The sequence below is a fragment of the Bactrocera dorsalis genome, unplaced genomic scaffold (assembly GCF_023373825.1).
Source record: "Bactrocera dorsalis isolate Fly_Bdor unplaced genomic scaffold, ASM2337382v1 BdCtg297, whole genome shotgun sequence".
Classification (NCBI taxonomy): domain Eukaryota; kingdom Metazoa; phylum Arthropoda; class Insecta; order Diptera; family Tephritidae; genus Bactrocera; species Bactrocera dorsalis.
The window spans coordinates 2,018-25,000 of NW_026038348.1; the positions used below are offsets into that span (position 1 = coordinate 2,018).

General features: G+C 38.5%; 5 protein-coding genes across 6 annotated transcripts; 2 read left to right on the plus strand and 3 right to left on the minus strand.

The window, feature by feature from the left end:
* Positions 1-4,570: 4,570 nt before the first annotated feature.
* On the plus strand, positions 4,571-11,108 carry LOC105223911 (collagen alpha-1(IV) chain; the record flags this gene model as incomplete). The annotated part of the gene is given in 8 exon segments (XM_049462109.1): positions 4,571-4,765; positions 4,824-4,868; positions 5,045-6,804; positions 6,871-7,721; positions 7,778-9,689; positions 9,754-9,868; positions 9,938-10,161; positions 10,229-11,108. Coding segments are annotated over 8 exon segments (5,361 nt in total), but the record flags the coding sequence as incomplete, so codon positions are not given.
* A 683-nt stretch (positions 11,109-11,791) lies between these two features.
* Positions 11,792-13,022, minus strand: LOC105223912 (thioredoxin reductase-like selenoprotein T homolog CG3887). The gene is made up of 3 exons (XM_011201801.4): positions 12,775-13,022; positions 12,422-12,710; positions 11,792-12,355 (listed from the first exon to the last, which is right to left on the minus strand). Exons 1-3 carry the CDS (start codon positions 12,936-12,938, stop codon positions 12,194-12,196), a joined length of 615 nt encoding a protein of 204 aa, XP_011200103.1. The 5' UTR covers positions 12,939-13,022; the 3' UTR covers positions 11,792-12,193.
* A 957-nt stretch (positions 13,023-13,979) lies between these two features.
* LOC105223913 (stress-induced-phosphoprotein 1) lies at positions 13,980-16,246 on the minus strand. The gene is made up of 5 exons (XM_011201802.3): positions 16,042-16,246; positions 15,669-15,951; positions 14,690-15,552; positions 14,380-14,612; positions 13,980-14,312 (listed from the first exon to the last, which is right to left on the minus strand). Exons 1-5 carry the CDS (start codon positions 16,048-16,050, stop codon positions 14,240-14,242), a joined length of 1,461 nt encoding a protein of 486 aa, XP_011200104.2. The 5' UTR covers positions 16,051-16,246; the 3' UTR covers positions 13,980-14,239.
* Positions 16,247-16,614: 368 nt separating this feature from the next.
* Positions 16,615-17,875, plus strand: LOC105223915 (splicing factor U2af 38 kDa subunit). 2 transcript variants are annotated; one of them, XM_011201805.4, is made up of 4 exons: positions 16,615-16,756; positions 16,834-16,950; positions 17,014-17,523; positions 17,583-17,875. In XM_011201805.4, the coding sequence occupies exons 2-4, from the start codon at positions 16,907-16,909 to the stop codon at positions 17,731-17,733; spliced, it is 705 nt and encodes a 234-aa protein (XP_011200107.1). In that variant the 5' UTR covers positions 16,615-16,756; positions 16,834-16,906; the 3' UTR covers positions 17,734-17,875. The 2 variants fall into 2 exon arrangements, with proteins under 2 accessions (XP_011200107.1, XP_019844999.1); XM_019989440.3 differs by lacking the exon at positions 16,615-16,756 and having other exon boundaries at positions 16,773-16,950.
* Positions 17,862-18,427, minus strand: LOC105223914 (protein PET117 homolog, mitochondrial). The gene is made up of 2 exons (XM_011201804.4): positions 18,179-18,427; positions 17,862-18,071 (listed from the first exon to the last, which is right to left on the minus strand). The coding sequence occupies exons 1-2, from the start codon at positions 18,268-18,270 to the stop codon at positions 17,906-17,908; spliced, it is 258 nt and encodes an 85-aa protein (XP_011200106.1). The 5' UTR covers positions 18,271-18,427; the 3' UTR covers positions 17,862-17,905.
* Positions 18,428-22,983: the final 4,556 nt, after the last annotated feature.

Genomic DNA, 22,983 nt, shown 5'->3' on the forward strand with positions numbered 1-22,983 from the left:
ACCTAAAATAATCCTACCGGTTTAAGCATATTTACATCAACACCGATTTTGATATCTCGAATTTTGTCCTTGCTTAAAAAAACCAACATAGGTATTTCTGATTTGTACTTTCCATATGCTTCCGGTGTTTAATGAGGAACAAAATACATTTTCTCCTCGAAGTGCTGATGTTTTTGAATATTTTTAACGAATTCGCACCAAAACTTGCTTGGCATTTAACACGCATGGAAGTAGGATGGAACGGTTGCCTACGCCTCCAGACAATTTCCAGTTAATAAAAAATACAAAGATAACGAAAACAATAAGTACAGGTCACACATACTATTATATACATATATATGTGTGTGCATGTTTGGAAACACTTGCTTTCCGTTGCTTTTATGAACATTGAGTTGGCACATTTATGACGCTATGTTTATTGTTTTGCTTTCTTTATTGAATTTCGTATGCAGCGAGCAAGCGAAGGCACCAGCAACATACGCGACACAGATGTGCCAATTGGTTTCATTTAAAGTTGGCGTGCGTTTAGTTCAGCACTTTTTCATTTGTTTCAATTTCTATATTGGTTTTATTTTACTTTTTTGTCTTTGTTTTTGGTTTTATATAAATTCTAATATTCTGCATTTTATTTATGTGATTTTTATTTTCAAATTATTTTCATTACTCGCTGGAAGGCTGTGCGCGCTGCACGCTTCAATAGTGCCACACTTCAATTCAACTGCAAATAATCAAGTAAATTAATTTTTGACATTTTTTATTATTTTGCCTGCAACAATTTAAATGAATTCTAATGAAATTCGCAAAATTATTAGATTTTATTGATAGACCGTCTACGCGTTTAAACTGGAATTTATTTTAATTAGTGGCTGGTTTCATAGTGCGTCCGTTGAATGTATGCCCAGTTGTTAAATTATTATTTATCGATAGGTAATTTGAATTAGAATTCGAATTCTTAAATAAATATTGTTTGCCAATTGCTCGCGTGTGAGCTTCTCGCTTCCTAAGCAGACAAAAAGCACTTATGTGTTTGATCTTTCAGCAGAAAAATCTTATTTTACCTTAAGTATTTAAAAAACAATAATAAATGGTAATATAAATAATAATAAAAATAAAAAATCATAAATAAAATAAATATTGAATAATAAATGAGGCATTTTTAATTTTTGAAAACTATTTCTGCAGTGAGAGCAAAAAGTCTATATACATTGTGACAAAAGGTACGCGAAAATTGTAAATAAAGCGCAAAATGTTCAATTATTCATCAACATTTACTTTGTCGCCTTCAAAGTAATCCCCACCAGATGTAATAAATACACTTATGCAAACAATTTTTCCAATTCTCAAAACACTTTTTTTCCTTCACTGAATTTTGTACATATACCGACTGAAAACGTGTTCCACGGAGCGGTAATTTCAGTTTGGGGAACAAGAGAAAATCACACGGAGGCAAATCTGACGAATACGATGGTTGATTGATAATATTCATTGCGTTTTTGGCTTTAAATTCGGTCACAATCATGGGACAAGTCGAGCAAGAACGCGTTTCATACCCAAATATCCACCAAAATCATTCGAACGGACTCTGGAGAGATATCGAGCTCTTTTGCCATCTCTCTAACCCTTACCTTGCGATCCCTTCATATCCTTCATTCTTTTAATATTTTCACCAGTTGAAGAGTTCGAAGGTCGTCCAGAACAAGGCATGACTTCAACGATCTTTCGACCGTCTTTGAAAGCCTTGTACCACTGATAGGCTTGTGTTTTTGATAAAACTGAATCACCAACTATTCCGCACACGAATTTTGGTTAGAAATACAAAAATTGAGACAAATTCCTTGTTCGATTATTTTATCCATTGTAACAATCTCACCGCACTACTGAGGTGTGCCGACTTCAGCAGTTTTGCCAGTTCTCAGTGGACTGACACATGAATGCCGTAAAATTTTCCGCCGTAAAACTACCACCGAGTGTAGTTTTAAGTTTCGCCTTGCACTTTAAAAGCGATGGCAATAAGAGAATACATGCTCAGAGTCTTTGAAGCACTTTGAACACTTCGGATAATTCAGACTAATCTCGTGCTGGAATCTGTATAGCTAGCTTCTAAAGCACGCATCTCCACTTAGTATTTGGATTAGGTGGTAATCCAGGTTCCCATGTCGTCTGTCTATCCACGAATGGAGGTCCCGTATCAATCTGTGGGTTCAGCGTCCTTTGAGTGAGGTTTGCCACCGCTGCTGCCATTTTGTTAAGCTTTTGACTTCCTCTTCTCTCTTCGCTCCTATGGACGGCTCTAATAATTAATACAACCGAGCGGTGTATTCGTCACCCAGGATGTCAATGGGCATCGTACTGACTATTACTTCAGCAGCATCGCTTGATATTGTTCGGAAAAGCACTGATAACTCTTAGTACCGACAGTCTGTGCACTGTGTTGATTTGTCTGGCATATGCTTTCATGCCTAGCGCCTGGATCCATATTGGAGCCGCAAATAATATGCGTACTAAACATCCGATTTTATTACCTTTGCGAGTAAAAATCGCCGGCTGGAACGCACGCAGCCTTCATTTGCCATCATTCTTAATAAAGCGTTTATGATTTTATTCGTTTTACCTACAGTGGATTCCGAGTGTTCTCAAAATTTGAGCCTCGAGTCTATGCCCCCGATACTTTTGTTGTGGCTGTGAATGAATCTCACACTCCCATAAAGTGAGAGATATACTTTCCTCCTTTTTTCTAGTGCTTATGAGCAAGACTACTGTCCTTTACTTTGCCAGTTCTAAACTCATTGAGAAGAACCATTGGCGCAAACCGTTTATGCACTCATTGCATTTGTTCCGGAGGTAATGTAAGTGTTTAGCCACTGCTACCACAATAAGGTCGTCTGTGTATGCAATTATTTTAACGACTTTGGTTGATATCTCCTTAACATCCCATTATACGTTGGGTTCCATAGAAGGGAACCTAGAATCGAAACTTGCGGTACTCCACTCGAAATAGAGTAGCTCTTGGTGCCTTCATCAGTATCGAATAATAGTCGCCTGTTTTCAAAATAACTCATAAGATATTGAGGAGCGCGTATGTCATACAGAGCCTTGATTATGTTTGTCCACTTTGCTGAGTTTAAGGCATTCTTCACATTCAGGGTGATCAGCGTTTAATATTTTTGATATATGTACGAGATATAAGGCTGTGTCTTTGTTGCATATAATACAATACGACACTCAAAAGTGCTTTATATACTCATATATATGTATATATGTATATTTGTCTTAAGTGCTTGCTGTGCAAAAAACGTTTGTGAATAGCAACGGCGTTATCAAATGTTTGCACCAACCAACACCAACAGTTTGATATCTGTAAATACTTTAAATAATACTTGTATAGAAACACAGGTATATTATGTATCACCATGTAACAAAGCAGAGCAACACACAAATTCTTAGCCAGTTGAATACGAGCACAATTACCATAGAAGTTATAAATAAATATAAACCTTGAGCGCCAAGCATGAAATGATTTTAACAGTTAGTTAAGTAAAGAAATTATAAAATAGAATATAAATATTTATAGGTGAAACGTTTGATATTCTCTTTTAATGATGAACACTTAATAAATACCAAACTAGTCAATTTATAACTAGTTGCTTGTCTTGTTGTGTGCCGGCAGGGCGATACACTCTTATGTACATATATTGTACAAACATACATATCATATGCTTAGTACATACAAGTACATTCATAGACCGAGCAAGCGATCGGCATAACAATAGCCGATGTGGTAAAGTTAAATCGTACAATAATTGCTAGTGCCGTTATAATCAGCGAAATTATCTCATTGCAGCGGAAATTGTGCAATTAAAGTGCCACTTTTAGATTCCTTTTGCTGCAAGCGATATATTGTTGCATATGTACATATGTGTGGCGGTGCACATTATAATATTCGAGTTTAACAATTGGCTTTCGTTGTACTGAAATTTCATTATTAATTTTTATTGGTAAAACATGTATATAGTAATACTAGTAGATCTGACTACGCATTGCGGTGACTATAGAAAATATTAACTGCTATTACAATAAAGTATTCAATAAGATGAAGTTATTTTTATGAATAATGGCTTTGAAAAAGTGATATTCTAATATAAAATGCTCCTCTCAAATGACCAGAGCAATCATACAAGCGATTTCTGCATTTTTCGTTGCTCATACGACAAGGTGTACTCTATATTTGGTGCATAAATTTAATTTTGTATAACTTTCGAAGGAATGTTTTTATGACAAAAATTAAGAACTTTTTATAGAGCGGAAAATTTTGTATTATAATATCATTTGGGAGTAAAAAATTGATGGCAAATGATCGAAAAATCCCAAGTGAATTACATGGGAAAGTAAAGTGATTTGGGAAGGAATGTGTTAGAGGGCCGTTCCGAGCAATGCATTACTCTAGATAGAGATTGTAATTCAGAATGTAATTCCTTTCAGTTATTTTATGACATTTTGTTATCACGATATATGCTATATCTTTTGCTATATAGTATTTATTCAAACCGAAAATAATTTCTGTAATTTTTAGGAATCCGGAAAAAATTGCAATAATACGGTGTGCGATTGTAAGGGTTTGAAGGGACGTCCAGGTGCTATCGGTTTGAAGGGCTATCCTGGTATTGAGGGTCCACCCGGAGATGTTGGTCCAATTGGACCGTTTGGTCGACGTGGTGAATATGGTGATCCAGGCGAATATGGTGAACAAGGCGAAAAAGGCCATCGAGTAAGTTGTCCATTTAAATATATTTATAAAACTCATTGACAACAACATTATATTTTAGGGTGACATGGGTGAATTGGGTTTACCTGGTCGACCTGGGATAACGGTAAGTACTACCTGCACTAACAACCATTCCTAAAATGGTGTATAAAGTGTAAACGATGTACACAGTTCTAAGATACAACTTACGAGTATAAAGCTTCAGTTTAGCAATCAAACTTGAAAACTATCATACATATTGTTTTGAATATATCTTAAGTAAAATTTTACATTTTTATGTAGGGTCCTGCTGGCGAAGACGGTCCTAAGGGCATTTCTGGAATCGATGGTTGTGATGGTAAACCTGGTCAGCAGGGTTTACCCGGTTCACCGGGCCTAAATGGTCAGCGTGGTTCAATAGGTAAACCTGGACCACCAGGACCTACAGGTGATGCTGGTGAAGGTGGTATCAATTCGAAAGGTACCAAAGGTAATCGAGGTGTCCAAGGTCCCGATGGTGTTGACGGTCAACCTGGTTATATCGGCATGAAAGGTTACAAAGGCGATATTGGCTATCCTGGCATAGAGGGTTCAAAAGGTGAACAGGGCTTTAAAGGTTATAAGGGTGATATGGCAGAACCCGCGAATTTACTGCTTTTCGGCGAAGGTCAGCTTGGCGAAAAAGGTGAACCTGGAGATGGTGAAGAATCTCCACTAATTATTGGTGTAGCAATAAAAGGTTATAAGGGTGACCAAGGCTTGTTGGGAATGACGGGTATTACTGGTGCTACGGGTGAAACTGGCGAATTGGGTAATGATGGTTTACCTGGCCAAATTGGTGAAACTGGCGAACCGGGTGAACGTGGAAAACCTGGTAAAGCAGGTGAACCTGGTATTCCTGGTGAGAAAGGTGCTAAAGGTGCCCCAGGCTATAACGGTCTCGATGGTGAAGATGGTTTGAAAGGAGAAGTTGGTGATGACGGTTTCGATGGCTTTCCCGGTGAACAAGGTCCCACTGGTCCACCCGGTATTTATGATCCCAATTTGGATAAATCTTTTCCTGGACCACAAGGCCCTCAAGGTGATATCGGTCCACTGGGTAATCCAGGCCTTCCAGGCATACCCGGAAAGCAGGGTCGCCGCGGTCCATTTGGTCCTGCTGGCCCCCCCGGCGATAGAGGTTTAGATGGTTCACCTGGTCGTCGTGGTGTAAGTGTTATAGGAGATGATGGTGATTACGGTTATATGGGAGCCCCTGGACCTATGGGGCCTCCTGGAAATCCTGGCCTTCCGGGACGCCCTGGTCAAGTAGGACAACCCGGGTTAAACTTGATGGGCCCTAAAGGTTTCGCTGGAAGGTTAGGTTTACCCGCTCCAAATGGTTTCCGTGGAGATCGTGGTGAAGTTGGATTACCTGGCGATAAAGGTGAACCAGGTGATGGTGTCAATATTGTTGGTCCTCCTGGCTTCGAAGGTCCACCTGGTATACGTGGCCCACCGGGTGTCGATGGTAATCCTGGATGGCCAGGTGAGTTCGGTGCTAAAGGTATTCGTGGTGACGATTGCGGTATATGTCCAGCTGGACCCAAAGGCACAAAAGGTATCCCAGGTGATACGGGATACCCTGGTGTACATGGTGCACGTGGTCCTGTAGGCTTAACAGGTGAGCGTGGTCCGAAAGGTTGGCCTGGTAGTCCTGGACCAAAAGGTCGAATAGGAATTCCCGGTCTTCCTGGAGCCAGTGGTGGTATGGGCCGTCCTGGAATTCCTGGCCGTCCTGGTTCTCAGTATCCAATTAATAATATCGAGAAACCAGAGAGAGGAGATCTTGGAGAAGCCGGCGAACGTGGCGAACAAGGTGAAACCGGTGATATCGGTTTCAATGGTAGACCTGGTATACGAGGGGCCAAAGGCGAAACTGGACTACGAGGAGATTACGGTGATATGGGTCGTCCAGGCAAAGACGGTTTTCCAGGAAGACCGGGTCGAGATGGTAAACGTGGTCTTGACGCATCAATGCCCAAATTTTATTTGATCGGTGAATCTGGACGGGATGGTCGCATGTAAGCTATCTTAATAATTGACATTCTTTAATAATACAATTCTAAGTCATGCTTTCTATTTTTTAGAGGTGAACGAGGCGAACCAGGCAGTGAGGGACCAAAAGGTGACAAAGGTGAACCAAATCCCGGCCAAATATACGATAACAAAGGAGAAGTTGGTGATGTTGGTTTAATTGGTTTGGTTGGTGATAAGGGATTTAAGGGCTTAAAAGGCCAAAAAGGAATATATGGATTAACTGGAGACATTGGCTTAGCTGGCCTTACAATTCAAGGTGAAGTAGGTGCAAAAGGATGGCCTGGATCTACTGGAGATTACGGATCACATGGAGTTCCTGGAAATCCTGGTCTGAATGGTTTACCTGGTCTAGATGGCTTAGTTGGCCTTAAAGGCTATCGTGGTGATCCCGGACGCAGTGTATTACCTGGAGAAATTGGACCCGATGGAAATCCAGGCATTAAAGGAGAACAGGGAGACATTGGGTGGCCTGGTAGTCCTGGGCCCGCTGGTACACCAGGTATTAAGGGTGTAAAAGGTGCGAAAGGAGATTTCGGCGAATGGGGCATACAAGGTTTGCCTGGTAATAAAGGCCCTCGTGGTGACTACCTGATTGGTTATCCTGGTCGCGAAGGAGCTCCAGGTAGAGATGGAAGAACTGCTCCTCATGGAAGGAAAGGTGAAAAGGGTGTAACGGGTTCACTGGGATCTATAGGAGTACAAGGTGCTAAAGGCAGCATTGGATTCCCAGGACTACGAGGTCGCTTTGGTGACCAAGGAAGACCTGGAGAACCTGGACAAACCGGCAGCCCAGGTTGGGCTGGAATACCTGGTGAACAAGGAGATCGTGGTGATATCGGCTTCGACGGTAGAAATGGTGATAGAGGACCACGTGGTGCACTTGGAAACATGGGGCCGAAAGGTAGTTACAATTCTTTAACAAGAAGCAATATAAAACGTCATCTTATTTATTTCTAGGTCAATCTGGTGATGTTGGCCCAATCGGACGCCCTGGAGCTCCTGGAATTCCAGGCCAAAGAGGTGCTGTAGGAGATCGAGGTATACCCGGACGTATTGGCCCTAAGGGTAATGCAGCATACAGTGGCATTAAAGGTGAAATGGGCGATTCAGGTATAAGAGGACTACCTGGAAATGATGGGGTTCCCGGTGCTCCGGGAGAACGAGGTCCCGTTGGCGACTCCCCAAGTGCATTAGATGGTTTGCCAGGATTAAAAGGAGATGCTGGTATTCCTGGACGTTATGGTTTGAATGGCTTAAAAGGGCAAAAAGGTGCGCAAGGAGACTTCGGTTTAATGGGACGTGCTGGAGAGCAGGGTGATAGAGGAGATATTGGATTAGCCGGATATCGTGGACGCAATGGGCTACCTGGAAGAAAAGGTGTAATTGGAGAAGTTGGAATGACTGGTTTCGTAGGTGCAAAAGGTGAATCTGGTGATGCAGGTTACTTCGGCTTACCTGGTTTGGTTGGCGATAGGGGTGATGTTGGTGAGGCCGGAGCTATAGGAATTCAAGGTGAGCGAGGAGATGAAGGCTACCCGGGACGACCTGGTGTATTGCTACGTGGATTCGCAGAAAGAGGTGATAAGGGTGAACGAGGCTTCCAAGGCGCGCCAGGACCTATTGGTGCATATGGTCCCGACGGAGCCCCTGGTTATCCAGGTCCAAAAGGTGAACGTGGTGATATTGGCATAAGTGGAGCTGCTGGTTTAGATGGATATGCTGGTGTCAAAGGAGAAATGGGAGATAAAGGTTATCCCGGAGTAACTGGTCCAATCGCTTCATTTATCGAAAGAGGTGATAAAGGTGAGCCCGGCTATGATGGCTTCCCTGGACGCCCAGGACGTTTGGGTCCTAAAGGTGCACCTGGCGAACAAGGCGAATATGGTGAAAATGGATTAATTGGTTTGCCAGGCATTTCTATAGTTGGACCGAAAGGTCAAACTGGAGACGCTGGTTATGCCGGCCCCCCAGGTCGTAATGGTTTGAATGGTAGGACTGGCCTTAAAGGAGAACGGGGTGATGATGGCAATCAAGGTGAACGGGGCGAAATGGGCTTTGCTATTCGTGGCAGAAACGGTGACGTGGGTGATATCGGTCTATTAGGAGCAAGCGGTTTGGATGGACTTAAAGGTGAGCAAGGCGATCAAGGATATCAAGGACGTCCCGGACCATTTGGCTTACAAGGACCTCGTGGGCCACAAGGTGATGCCGGTTGGAGTGGTGTTGATGGCTTGAATGGTCTTGAGGGTATCAAAGGTGAACCAGGAATTACATATGATTTTAGCTTTGCGCGTCCTGGTGATCGCGGCGAACGTGGACTTGATGGTTTCAAAGGCCAAATGGGTGACATCGGTGAAATTGGTGAAGCTGGAAGCATAGGTCGTCGTGGCCTTAAGGGTTATCAAGGCGATCAAGGATTCATGGGTTCTATAGGTCTTGATGGTCCAAAAGGTGAGCAAGGTATGATCGGTTTGGAAGGTCCTCCTGGTCTTACCGGACTACCTGGCCCTCAAGGACCCGTTGGCGCACCTGCCCCACCACCACCATTACCTAAGAGTCGCGGTTTTGTATTTACTCGTCACTCACAATCAGTATCCATACCAGAATGCCCGATCAATACACATTTGTTATGGGAAGGTTACTCACTTGCTGGAAATATTGGCAGCAGTATGGCCATTGGACAAGATCTTGGGCTATCAGGTTCCTGTATGATGCGTTTCACAACAATGCCCTATATGTTCTGTGATGTAAACAACGTATGCAATTATGCGCAAAACAATGACGACAGCTTGTGGCTTTCCACTGCTGAACCAATGCCAATGAACATGGCACCGATACAATCTTTCGATCTGATGAAATTCATATCACGGTTGGTACAATATTGGGTATATTTTTTCTATTACATTTTTAATTTATTAATTTCCATTTAATAGTTGTGTAGTCTGCGAAACGACAACGCGAATCATTGCACTACACAGTCAGAGCATGAGCATACCAGACTGCCCGAATGGCTGGGAAGAAATGTGGACCGGTTACAGTTATTTGATGGTATGGAAATGCAAATCAAGAAAATATTTGATTTTTCCCATATTATTCCTATTCTATTCCCATAAATAGACTACAACTGATAACACTGGTGGAATTGGTCAGAGTTTGGTATCGCCCGGTTCTTGTCTAGAAAATTTCCGTACCAATCCGGTTATTGAATGTCATGGACACGGTCGCTGCAACTATTATGATCCTCTCGCGTCTTTCTGGTTGGCGGTAATTGAAGAACACGAACAGTGGTTACAACCAAGACAACAGACCTTAAAAGCAGACCAAACAAGCAAAGTAAGCCGGTAAGTACCCGTAATTGCAATGATATGCAAAATTTGTGAATATGTGAATGACTTCATATTTTTACAGTTGTACTGTTTGCCGTCGAAAGAATGAGTCTTATCTTCGACGTAGTTCGTCCGTGAGCGCTACCGCAACTGAGTTCCGTCGTGGTCCAGAGTCACGCATTGTAGAACCATCGCCCATTCGTTACAGGCCATCGCCTTACCGACCGGTGAACCGACGTCCGGTACCAGGCGGTCGCCCCAGCTATTATGTGGGCTCGACAATAGATCGTAATCGCGCAAGTCGCATACGACGTCCCCGAGAAGACACGTACGCGCCGTAAATCCATAACTAACCGTGCTGCCATTCTCTTACAAAGAAAAATAGTTAGAAGCTTACTTTTTAATTAAAACAAAGTTTTTCATAAAATTAATTACTGCATAAAATAACAACAATCAGAAAATATGTATGTATGTAACGTTTACGAATAAATCTTAGGTTATGTGAGAAATGCCTTTCAGTGCCATTGCGACAAAATAGGAAACTTTTGTGAAATCTTCCAACGTCCTTCTCTTAATATTTTATATGTACTATCATTCATACACATGGACATATTGAAACAGATTTCTGACGGACTTATCCGGCGCATATGTTTGTAAGTATGCGTATATGGCAGTAGTGTCAGATAAGAAAAGTCGTGTTGAAGTGATTGCAGCACTATAAAAAATAATTATGAAAAAAATCATAAGGAACGAAAAAAAATTAAATTTCGCGCACCAAATACTGCCGAGCATGCGTTAATACTTTTTATAGACAATATATTAAAATTGTTTAATTATAGTTTTTTTGCAAATAAAACCAAATACAAGCCAAAATAATGTAACTTAACTATTTTACTATAAAAAACCATTAATGTAAATAATTGTAAAGATGAAAAAATAAAAAATAACAATATATTTTGTGAGCCGACGTGTTTAATGACTTTTGTCTCTCTAATTGCTTAAGAAGCTTATCCCAAACTGGCAAAATTAATACGTTTTCTGAGTGATCACTATGTGGACCTTAGGTCATTTAGCCATGTCTGTCTCTCTGTTTTAGCACGAACTATGATGACAATGCTATTGATGACAATCAAATAACTGCACCAATAATGCGACACCGTTGCTTTTCTGCAGATACTCAGCTGATACTTACATACGTATACTATGTTCATCTATTGCAGCATATTTGCGTCGAACTTGATGCCTTTCTATACTGCCGCATCACATCTTCCTAGTCCCTCATTGATCTGAAATTGTGCATGCGACCATTTCTCCCCAAGAAGCTGCTCATTTGTCGGAAAAGATATCTGCTGAAAATTTTGCATCTCTTATTATCTAAGGTAACCATACAATCTCTAATCAAAGGGTTGAGATCAGGCCACTATAGCATATAGCTGCCATACAAACTGAAGTATCAAAATCTAGTTGTATGGAATCTCTTGTATCTGCAAATGATATTATAGCTTTGGTGCAGCCGAAGTTAGAGTTTTTTCTTGTTCAAGTTATATATCATCGATGATTCCGAAATTAAATCGTAGTTAAGCGAACTCGGATTCCAACACTTTTTGAATTACTTGTTTATGCTTTTAATACAAAGGTAATATTTGACACATTAGTTTTTTTTTATTATAGTTTATTTAAATAGATATTTGCAAATTTTGTTGACACTTCATAACGGCCAAAATCTGGATATAACTACAAAATGACAAGTACGTAGTTGAACTTAAAAGCAAACATAGAGACATCTAAACTTAAATTAAACGAACTTATCTTGGGTATGACTTCAATGTTAATATTTGCTTATGGTATTTAACAATCCCCCACCAGTCAAAACTAATTTATCAACAAGTCTATTTTATAAATTCTGCAAAACTAACTAAAACTCTCAGCACTCCCACAGTCGAATCTCAATATAGAAACATACTTAAAATACTCCATGTTCGGTTTCGTAGTTACTCTCATAGTTGAGCTAAGTTCGTATGTGTTGCACGTAGGCATGGTCTAATTATTATTTAACGAAGTCTGGATTCTCTTGAATTGTTTCGGTGAATTGTAGTTGATTGTCTATAATCTGAAAGAGTTCTTGAGGCGCAGGTATACGTCCTGTCTGCAATTTAGACCATACCGGCACATCATTGAGGGAGATTTCGAATGCTCCAGAAGCCACAAGCTGCAAAAAAATTCGCCAGATACAAAATATCAAAAATACGTATAAAACTTTGCAATTTAAGCTTACCTGTCCCTCAAGCATATTCCCTACGAAAAATACCATCATGCAGGCATACAATTTATTATCAAGCAAATGCTGCCACCAACTCGGAATTTGTTGTCCAAATACACCGAAAACATCAAACGAGGAAACAATCACTACGATGAAAAGGATTTTTGCAGCAAATACGATTCGCGATAGGTACATGTTGAAGCCGGGTGGATCATAATTGCCCCCGTTTACCGTAATCTGTGGATACCGTTCCGACAAAATGTTAACATAATCCTCAAAAGCTTTGCGGTAACCACACGAGTAACTAAAATATACAATATAATGTATATCTTATCAAGAACAAAGGTCTCTTAAGGTTAATGTATTACCAGTATAAAAATGTCATTGTGGGCCCTCCAACATTTTGACCAAATTTTGTAGCGGGTATTTCTTTTTCTGCTGCATCTACGCCAAAGTTTATATTCCCCACAAGGAATAAACAAAGAACGATGCAAACTCCTAACGTTATATTTTTTCCAATGACCATTGCCATCTTATTATGAAATTAACAATTATTTCACTTTCAATTAATTTCCGCACCTTCGTCACTTTTGGTTGTAATTGGGGATGTTAAAATACCTCATGTCGATATATCAGCAAAGAGCATTTACTTTGTAATCGATTGAAAATTTATCGACTAATTAATTGACATATATTCGACTTTCATACCCTATACAAATTTAAATATTCTTAAAATCTCCTCGTTTGCTACACCAACTATTTTGTAGTGTGCCTAAAATAGTATTGACATCAGGATTTAAGGATTTTACTGCCAAATTCCAAACAAATTGTAGAAGGAAATGGTCGTTTCTACATTTTTATATTTCTGCTGCAAAGCTCAAAATGATATTAGGTTTAATATAATAGAAAATTAGTATAATTATTCGATAAAACTCATTAACACATTAATTCGCAATGTAAATATGAAAAGCAAATATTTAATAAGTGTTAACAACGTAATCACTAAATAACAAAATATGATTCAAACGACTAATTAGTTAACAATGATGATTCATTTATTATAGATAAATCAATTTTGCCAATTCCCATGTTATACACCAATTCAGGCTATCACTGTGACGTGTTCTTTTCATGTAAATTAACAGGTACATAAAGCCTAGAACATATGTATAAAGTCAGTATGGATTTACTCCTGTTTTCTTTCGATAGCTGCCAGTTTATGCTTCTACACTGTTTCTTTGGGACATATAATTCTATATATAACCACCTAACAAATAATTAAAAGTACACTCTTTAATTATACCGATGATATTTGTATGAAAAAAAGCATTTATTTATTTTTGAGTAGGTATAGTTACTGATAATATCTAACTCCAACCACTCAAATTCATATACTGTAAACATTTATTTTAATTTAGCACCCACAAAAGCGCAAGTATACATCTCTTTATTTCAAATTTAAGAAATTACATTTTTGCTCAATTACTTAATTAAAAACTAAACGATTATATTATTTTATAAAGTAAGAAAACTCAAAAATCCACACACGCCATGTAAAAAATAAATCTAAAACTGATTTGCATAGACTTTTTTAATATGAGGAAGATTATTTAAAATTATGAAAAAAAGCATAAGAGCTACATCATCTCTTGTATATTTAATTATATATATATATATGTGTATTATGTTTTAATATTGAGGAGGACGTGGAAATGTGTCGTTTTTTATTGGTGCAACTCTTTAAACGCTTTCAATTCTACGTACGTTAACTTCTGTCAGTTAGCTTTTAGTTTTTATTTCGCTTGTTCGTAATTCTGTTGGAGAATTTATTGTTTAATGAATTTGAACAATTCCCGCTTCAATCAGCTTCATTATTTTATCGGCTATCGCCGGGTTTTGGAGATGCCTAAAAATGCGAAACAAACATGTTATAAACGGAATGAAAAATTTTTTAATTAATTTTTAAAACTTACTCTTTAGCCGCTTTCGGGTCGGTTTGCATTTGATCCAGAATTACGCGCATTGCTGGATCCTTTAGAATTTGTTGTACCTCTGGGTCTCCTAAAGCGTTCTTCATCACATCCTCAGGACTACGTTGATATGAAATCGAACACTGGCGGTAGCCTTCGAGCGCTTCAGCGTTTTGTGGATCGATTTCTAAGGCTTTGAGGTAAGCTGACGAAGCTTTTGAAGATTTTTGCATACCCTATGGGATTGTTAAAAGTGTCATTATAAAAATTATTATAACTGTAAACATTTTTTTTACATTGAGTGACAACAAACCTGTAAAATTTTGCCCTTTCGAATGTACCCTTTGATAAACTTGTCATCCAATTTTATGCAAGTTTCACAATCCTTCAGTCCCAGATCAAAAGCAGCCAACTTGGTGTAACAAGCGGCACGATTGCTGTACAATTTCGGATCATCGGGATTACGTTTGATAGCTTCTGAGTAATGTTTTACAGCATTACTATAGTCGCCCTTCTTGAAGAATTCATTGCCCTTTTCTTTTTCAACCTCAGCTAATTCAGGGTTAATATAAGCGCGCCTTTCTTCCTCCTTAATTTTAGCTTCAACTTCACTGAGCGAAGTCTTAATCTCAGGCGTACGATGTTCAGACATGGCCTTTTCGAAATATACTTTCGCCTGCTTATAGTCCTGCATTTTACGGTATGAATTGCCGATACGCGCCAGCGCTTTAGCAATTAATTTGAAATCCGCACGGTTTTCTCGACCAATTTCAATGCCCTTTTCGCATTCTTTTATGCACTCGTTATATTGTTTACGTTCAAAATAAACGGCTGCTATGTTATTGTAAAAAGTTATATCTGTAGGATCCTGCTCCAAGGCTGCTTGGTAATGTTTCAGTGCCGTTTCAAAATCTTTCTTTTTGTAAGCAGCATTACCAGCCTCCTTTTCTTTCTTTGCAAAATACTTTTTGCGTTCATCTTCGTTCATGTCATCCACATTCGGCTCTGCAGGTTTAGGGGGTTCAGCTGGCTTAGGCTCAGGAGCTTTGGGTGGCGGTGTCTGTGGGTCCACATCCATGGGTGTTGGAAAACGCCCCGACATCGCCTGTAGTACAGTGGCAGTGACTTCTTGAATACCTTGTTGCAATACCGCATTTTGAGGATCATGTTTTAAACCTGCGGTAAATATTATTCGATAACTTTAAATTTTTCCAGCATACTACCAGTGTAAACAAGAGCCGGTTAATTATAACCGCATACCCCTACTACATATGACTCAGTCTGCCACTTACCTTCCTCATATGCTTCCATAGCAGCCCTATAATTTTTCAGGCCTGCGGCTGCTGCACCTTTACGTGAGTAGCCCTTTGGCCATGTTGGGTTCAAGGCTATTGTTTTCTCAGCATCCTCTAAAGCTTTATCATATTTACAGGCTTTCGCATATGCAGCAGATCTGTTGCTGTACAACACATGATTTTTATTATCTAAATTAATAGCTTCAGTGTATGCTGCAATAGCTTCATCAAAATTATCTGCATTAAGTGCACGATTTCCTTTTTCTTTAAGTTCATTCACCTAAACGGAATTATAAGAACAATGTATAAGTATTCACATTATCATTTATAAATAAAATCACTTTAATCTCTTCAATGGTGATTAAATTACCTTTTCCATTTCAGATATTACTAATTTCTACTTTAAATCCTTCGCAATTCAGTAACACCACAATATATCAATATATTCGTTTTATGCAATTTTAGTATTTCACTTGAAAAACGTGCTGCTTTTAATTTCGAAGCCTTTTGTATTCTGCGAATATGAACTTGGGAGTATTCTAGAAGTTAAAAGAAACACACCGAAATTATAAATGGCAGTAAAAATTTTATGCCAGTGTTGCAACTGTCTGACTACTTCAAATTGTCATTTAAAAACCAGCCTTCGACTGACTTAATTTAATAAAATAATAATTATTATGTATATTATGTGTAATTGCACTAAAAATATATTTAGAAAAATGCAATTCACTTAATTATTAAAGTATGGGGTATTCAGATATACATGGTTCCAAACATTTCTAAAATTTAAATCAAATTAGATAGTTTAAAAAATTAATTATTAATTATATATAATAAATATTTGTAATTAAGTTATTAATATATATTCAAACATGGTATTACGTACCATTATTAATAACAAAATTTTGTTAAAATTTCGCAAAGTGCAAGCAAACGGTTGAACAATGCTTTATAAAACTTAGCACGAGTTTGTTTATTTGCAACACTGGTTTGGCATCAGTATTACCAACCTTTAAATTGAACTCCGAAAGATTCACAAGCAAAATTGACATTTGTCAAAAGCCGAAAAAGCGGCCATATAAAAAGTAAGTTTTCTTTTATTAATTATCATTTGCTAATGTTTCATAAACTGTGAAAGTAAAACAAAAAATATAATTTTTAGAAAGGGGCTGTTTAACTTTAAAGTCGGGCTCGATTATTGAAACGTAGCTATTTAGGAAGGGAAGTATACAAGCATGGCTGAGTATCTGGCGTCCATTTTCGGCACCGAAAAGGATAAGTGAGTATAATCATGTTTATGCAGTGAATCAAGTTTATTTTTAATTTGGTTTTCGTTTTACAGAGTAAATTGTTCATTTTACTTCAAAATCGGTGCATGCCGCCATGGCGACCGTTGTTCACGTATTCATAATAAGCCAACGTTTTCGCAAACCGTGCTACTCCAAAATCTTTATGTAAATCCCCAAAACTCTGCCAAGTCGGCCGATGGGTCACATTTAGTAGCGAATGTTTCGGATGAAGAAATGCAGGAACATTATGATAACTTCTTTGAAGATGTTTTTGTAGAGTGTGAAGATAAGTATGGCGAAATCGAAGAGATGAATGTTTGCGATAATTTAGGAGATCACCTAGTTGGTAACGTCTACATTAAATTCCGTCATGAACAAGATGCTGAAAAGGCGGCGAATGATTTGAATAATCGTTGGTTCGGCGGGAGACCGGTTTATTCAGAGTTATCACCTGTTACTGACTTCCGCGAAGCTTGTTGCCGTCAATATGAAATGGGCGAATGTACACGTTCCGGATTTTGCAATTTCATGCATTTGAAACCTATTTCAAGAGAACTGCGAAGGTAAAATATTAAAATAAAATAATAAATAGCAAATAAATATATAAAATATATATTTTCAGATATCTTTACTCTCGTCGGCGACGATCACGTTCCCGTTCACGGTCCCCACGTCGTCGTCGTTCTCGTTCACGCGATCGACGCCGTTCAAGAAGCCGGGAAGGTCGCGGTATCGGTGGCGGTAGTGGTGACGGTCGAAAAGGACGCTATTGAATGAGAAATGCATAAATTTTGTTGTAATGGTTTTAGATTTCGAAGTGGCGCGAAGCTGCTTGTATCATCCAGATGATATTCTCTTTTTTCACTATGTATTCAGTCAAATTAATCTAATAAAACGCCGATTTCTTAGAACTAACTCATTTTATTGATATCTATATTAACATATTTATTGTATATTGGAATTCTGATTAACTTCCGGGTGTTGTTCAGTGCTTTCCATATCCTTGAGTTGCTTTGTTAAGTCGATTTGCTTTTGCAGGAGATATGTATTCTCGGTTTTGCGACGTTGTTGACGCTCAATATCGCGGACGACCCCTTCATGAAGGCGGGCACTGTTAAAACAAAAACATTAAACATATTACAAAATTAAATTCGATTATGTACAATTACATATAAATATATGCATAATATGTTCGCAAGCAGTCGTAATCACACTTACCGGTCGCTACTCTGTTTGTAGTGTACATAACCAATAACACTCGCCGAAAACCCAACGGAAAGAGCTAAAGCTATTTTAGCACCAGCGGACATTTTGACCTTAATTTAATTCAATGCTGATTTTTATTTGGTTATTGCAACGGATAATTTTGAATAAAAAACGCCTCAATAGAAAAAATAAATTGTAAAAGACTCGGTTGGAAAAAAGTTGAAGGTATGCTTCAAAACAAAAGTCAGCTGTAAGTGTTGCCTATCTAAGCATGCTTCTATGCGATTTCAGAAGAAGGGAAAATTTTTAGGCGTGCAATAGAGCAAGAGATGGTTTTTTATTATACCCTGAACAGAGTATATTAAGTTTGCAATGGATAACACCCTGAAGGAAACGTGGAAGACTTTCTTTTATATACATATAAGCGATTAGCATTTAGCCATGTCAGACAAAGGTGAGATAGAGGAGGAAGATAAAATATTAACATTCATATTGAATTACATTGGTTGAATTCGAATAAAATTTAATTAGTTTGCTTTTGAAATCGCTCGTTTGTTTGACGGTGGACTTTAATCTTTCACACAGTACTTTATGCCACGGTCTCACACTCTGATGCATGCTCCTTATCAGTTCACCGCCACCGTATTTGAAAAGCTCGGCTGACAATCCATCGGCTTTGCCGATTTGCGGTTCTTCAGGCGAGTAATTGCTTTTCCAATTTCTTCATGTTCGGGGAATGGACCATCTGCTGGTGTTATGCTTTCACTGCAATTCAACAGACTGGAAAAGTGTTCCCTCCATAATTTTAGTGTGCTCTGGGCATCTGTCACTATGAATCGCACGTGTTGTGGTCGATTGCAGCGTTGCGAGGTAGGCAGTATGTTTTCTATCCACTGCGACACGGCACTCCTTATGGTACCAGCTGTTCTTTTGCCTTTACCGTTCTTCTATTCCTTCGGAGTGTGGCGCAAACCAGTTATATTTTGAAGTACTTCGATGCGGATTGTGGCTTTACGTTCATCAACCGGGGTGAAAGCTAGGACTCGGCGACGGAGTCTCTCTCCTACCACGAATCCCACTCCGAATTTGCGCTTTTTTTATGGCCACTCTAAATCGATCGTGCTGTGTGAAAGATTAGAGGTTTTAGGCCAGGAAAATCAACAACTGACCAGATATTCACCATGCACCAAATTTTTGATAAAGAGCCGTTAAAAGAAGGATCGACACACACCAACTGTTTCTCGATTTCAAATCTACTTTTGACAACACGAAAAGGAGCTGTCTTTATGCCGCTATGTCTGAACTTGATATCCCCGCAAAACTAATCAACTGTGTAAAGTGACGTTAAGCAATACCAAAAGCTGCGTCAGGATAGGGAAGAACCTCCCCGAGCCATTCAATACCATACGAGGTTTCAGCTAAAGCGGTTCCCTATCATGCGACTTCTTTCTACAGACTGGATAAAGAAGCGAAGAGTATGGGTCTGGTTGTGAACGGGGTCAAGACGAAATATCTCCTCCGATCAAACAAACCGTTATCGCATTCGTAGCTTTACTCGTACGTCTGTTGACAGTCATAGATAATTTCGTATGCCTTGGAATCAGCATCAACACCAACAACAATATCAACCTTGAAATCCATCGCATAATCACTCTTACCAACAGGTGCTACTTCGGACTGAGTAGGCAATTGAAAAGTAAAGTCTTCTCCCGACGAACAAAGACCAAATTCTACAAGTCACTCATCATCCCCGTCCTGCTATATGGTGCAGAGGCATGGCCGATGAGAGCATCTGATGAGTCGGCGGATGAAAATACTCCACCTCTGAGAGTATTCGCTAGGGGAAGCAGAGGAACAGGAAGACCGTCACTCCATTGGAAAGACCAGGTGAAGAAGGATTTATCTTTGCTTGGAATCTCCAATTGGCGCCACGTTGCGAAAAGAAGAAACGACTGGTGCGCTGCTTTTAACTCGTCTATACACGCATAATCGGTGCCTACGCCAGTAAAGAAGAAGAAATTCATATAGCTTACGCACTTTGGTATCTGTGTAGTGGACAATTATACTCGTAATTACTTTGGACAATGCCTGACACGTAACCACTTTCCTATTTAAATAGCTACTCCAAGAAATGCGTGCGTTGCGTGCTGCTTCCCCTAAATGTGGATAGAGGTCAATGCAATGTGAAGTAGATTATTAATATTTTTTACTTGGAAATTATTAGGTTGTGCTTGGTAAGTCCTATTATACATTACTGGAACTAATAATAATCAAGAAATATTTTAAAAATTCAACCCGTAAGTATTAAGTGGAAAATGGTCTTCACCAAATCCGAATTCCAATAAGCAAATAGTTTATTGACAATTTTCCAATAAGCAATAAATTTTGAAACTGAGGGACACTGGAAAACTTTGTTTACAGTAACTCGGGCTCGGAAGTGGTGTGATGAGGAAGGACACTGAGTTGTTGGTGATCGTGTAACATGCTTTGTATTCTTCTAGTTAACAGTTCGTTAAATAATATATCTGATATGCCGCTAACATCGACATACATATGTGCTAACAGACATGCAGAATAGACCTTTGTTTGGTAATACATTTACTGATTTCGTATTAGCAACTATTTGACAAAAATGTAGAAGTGGATGATTTATCCATTATAATAAGCAATTATCATTTCTTAAATGGCGGGTATATACATACATACATATATCTGTATATTATATATCTCATAAATGGATATATATTTATACATACATATGTATGCATGTAGGAAGAGAATATCAACTGATAAGTTTGACTGATGGTGATGAACGCAACCATAAACAGCACATTTGCGAATAAAGTAATTAAGGAGGAGCTAACTTCATGTGCAGGCGAGCACTTTATACAATCGTTGGTCAAAGGCCATACGGAAGAAATGCTGAAAAATAATGCAATAGCCAGGTTTCGCTTCACTTAAAAAAAAATTTCAAAATTCGAAATCTCTAGTATTTGCGTATGCGTTATAGTAACTGATCAAATAGTGGGCTGTTTTCATTCATTTGTAAAATCTTCTTAAAAGACGAAGGAATAGACGTGCCGAGCCATCCGGACATCAATTATTTTCGTCGTTATTTTCAATTATATAATTCTACACCTACCTTGTTTAGTTTTGGAGCGTCAAATAAATAAGGGGTTACATGGGTTTCCTCGGGCAGCCTTCAACAGTTTTTTTTTCATATGAAAAATGAAATGAAATGAATGTTGTTACAAACACACACTATTAACAAAGAAATTCTGAAATTTTTAAATTTAAACTCGGCCATTGCGACCTTTCGGAAAAAAGTTGCGCTCGCGTTGGCAGGATATCTTTTTACGGGATCATCATTTGGTAGACATTTTTACAAAAAAAAATGAAAATTATGTCCACTGAAATTTTGATTTTTTTTTGTAAAAATGTCTGCCAAAAATCCAATTCTTAGTTTTTTTCGCGACTTTTTTTTCCAAATAGTTGTAATCGAAAAAAATCCTTCGTTCAAGACTTTAAGAATTGTATCTCAAAGATCTGTGTAAAATTGCATGAAGATCGGTTGAGTAGTACTCGAGTAATCTTGCCAACCGAATTCAAAAACACAGTTTCGAGAAAAATGCATTTAAAGACAGCGCACTTAGCCTAGCTAGCGTCAAGCGCACTAGTTCTTAAGGCTCTATCTCCGAAACTACATATTACTCGGATCAACTTGAAAATTTATGACAATATGCTAGAATTGTTGAAAAATTTAACAAAACAATAAAAAAAATCGATTTTTTGAAACCCGTAAGCCCATGTAACCCCTTAAATAAGCTATGAAAGCTTAAATTCGAGAGATATACATGGGTATGTATGTGGTAGTTTAATCTGACCCAACACAAAGTCGAAGAAAGCCCAGTCTGGTTATTTTTACAGCACGATGAGATTTCCAAAGCTGCACCTGTGGCCATTAATGAGATTATATTACAAATTTATGTTAATTATATATTTAAATATATATATTGCATATTGATTGGGTGGTATAAGTACTCTGATCGGATATAGAATGCTGAAACTTTATTTTAAATTCTACATACATACCATACCATACAAAATTATTTCATCGCCCTTCCTATAAAGGGCGCTTTCCGATAATAATGACTAAAGCAATGCTTTAAATATATATGTATACGTATACATATATACATATGATGTATATATGAAAAAAGTAGCAGACTGCAAAGACTACAGATTACAAAAACTGTAATCTCGGATTTTATTTGTACAATAAACGAACAGGTTTGGCACGAAGTTTATAACACCCAGAAGGTAAAGACAGAGCTCCTAAAAAATATATACTCGTATGTACACATTGTGAAAAAAAGTCCAAGAAATTGATATTTCAAAAACAAAAAATTATTTTGGTAAGTTAGTGGGACTGTCCTTAAACTACAGCCAAATTTTGTTTACGGAATAGTTGTGAATGTTCGAAAAGGCTTACGGTGATTCAGTTTTATCAGAAACACAAGTCTACGAGTAGTTCTAAGCCTTTAAATACGGTCGAGAGATCGTTGAAGCATGGGGTTATGAGTTTTACATGCAAACAAGTCAAACAACCTTCGGAATGAGGGAAAAAGCCGTTCAAAAATCAAGATGATGCTCATTGTTTTTTCGATATTCGTGGTTTGGTGAATCATGATTTAGTTTCGAAAGGACAGACGGTCAAAAAGGAGTTCTATTTGACCGTATTGAAACGTTGGTGAAGGAACATCCGTCGAAAACGGCTGGATTTAGGAAAGAATAATTCATGGATTTTAAGTCACGAT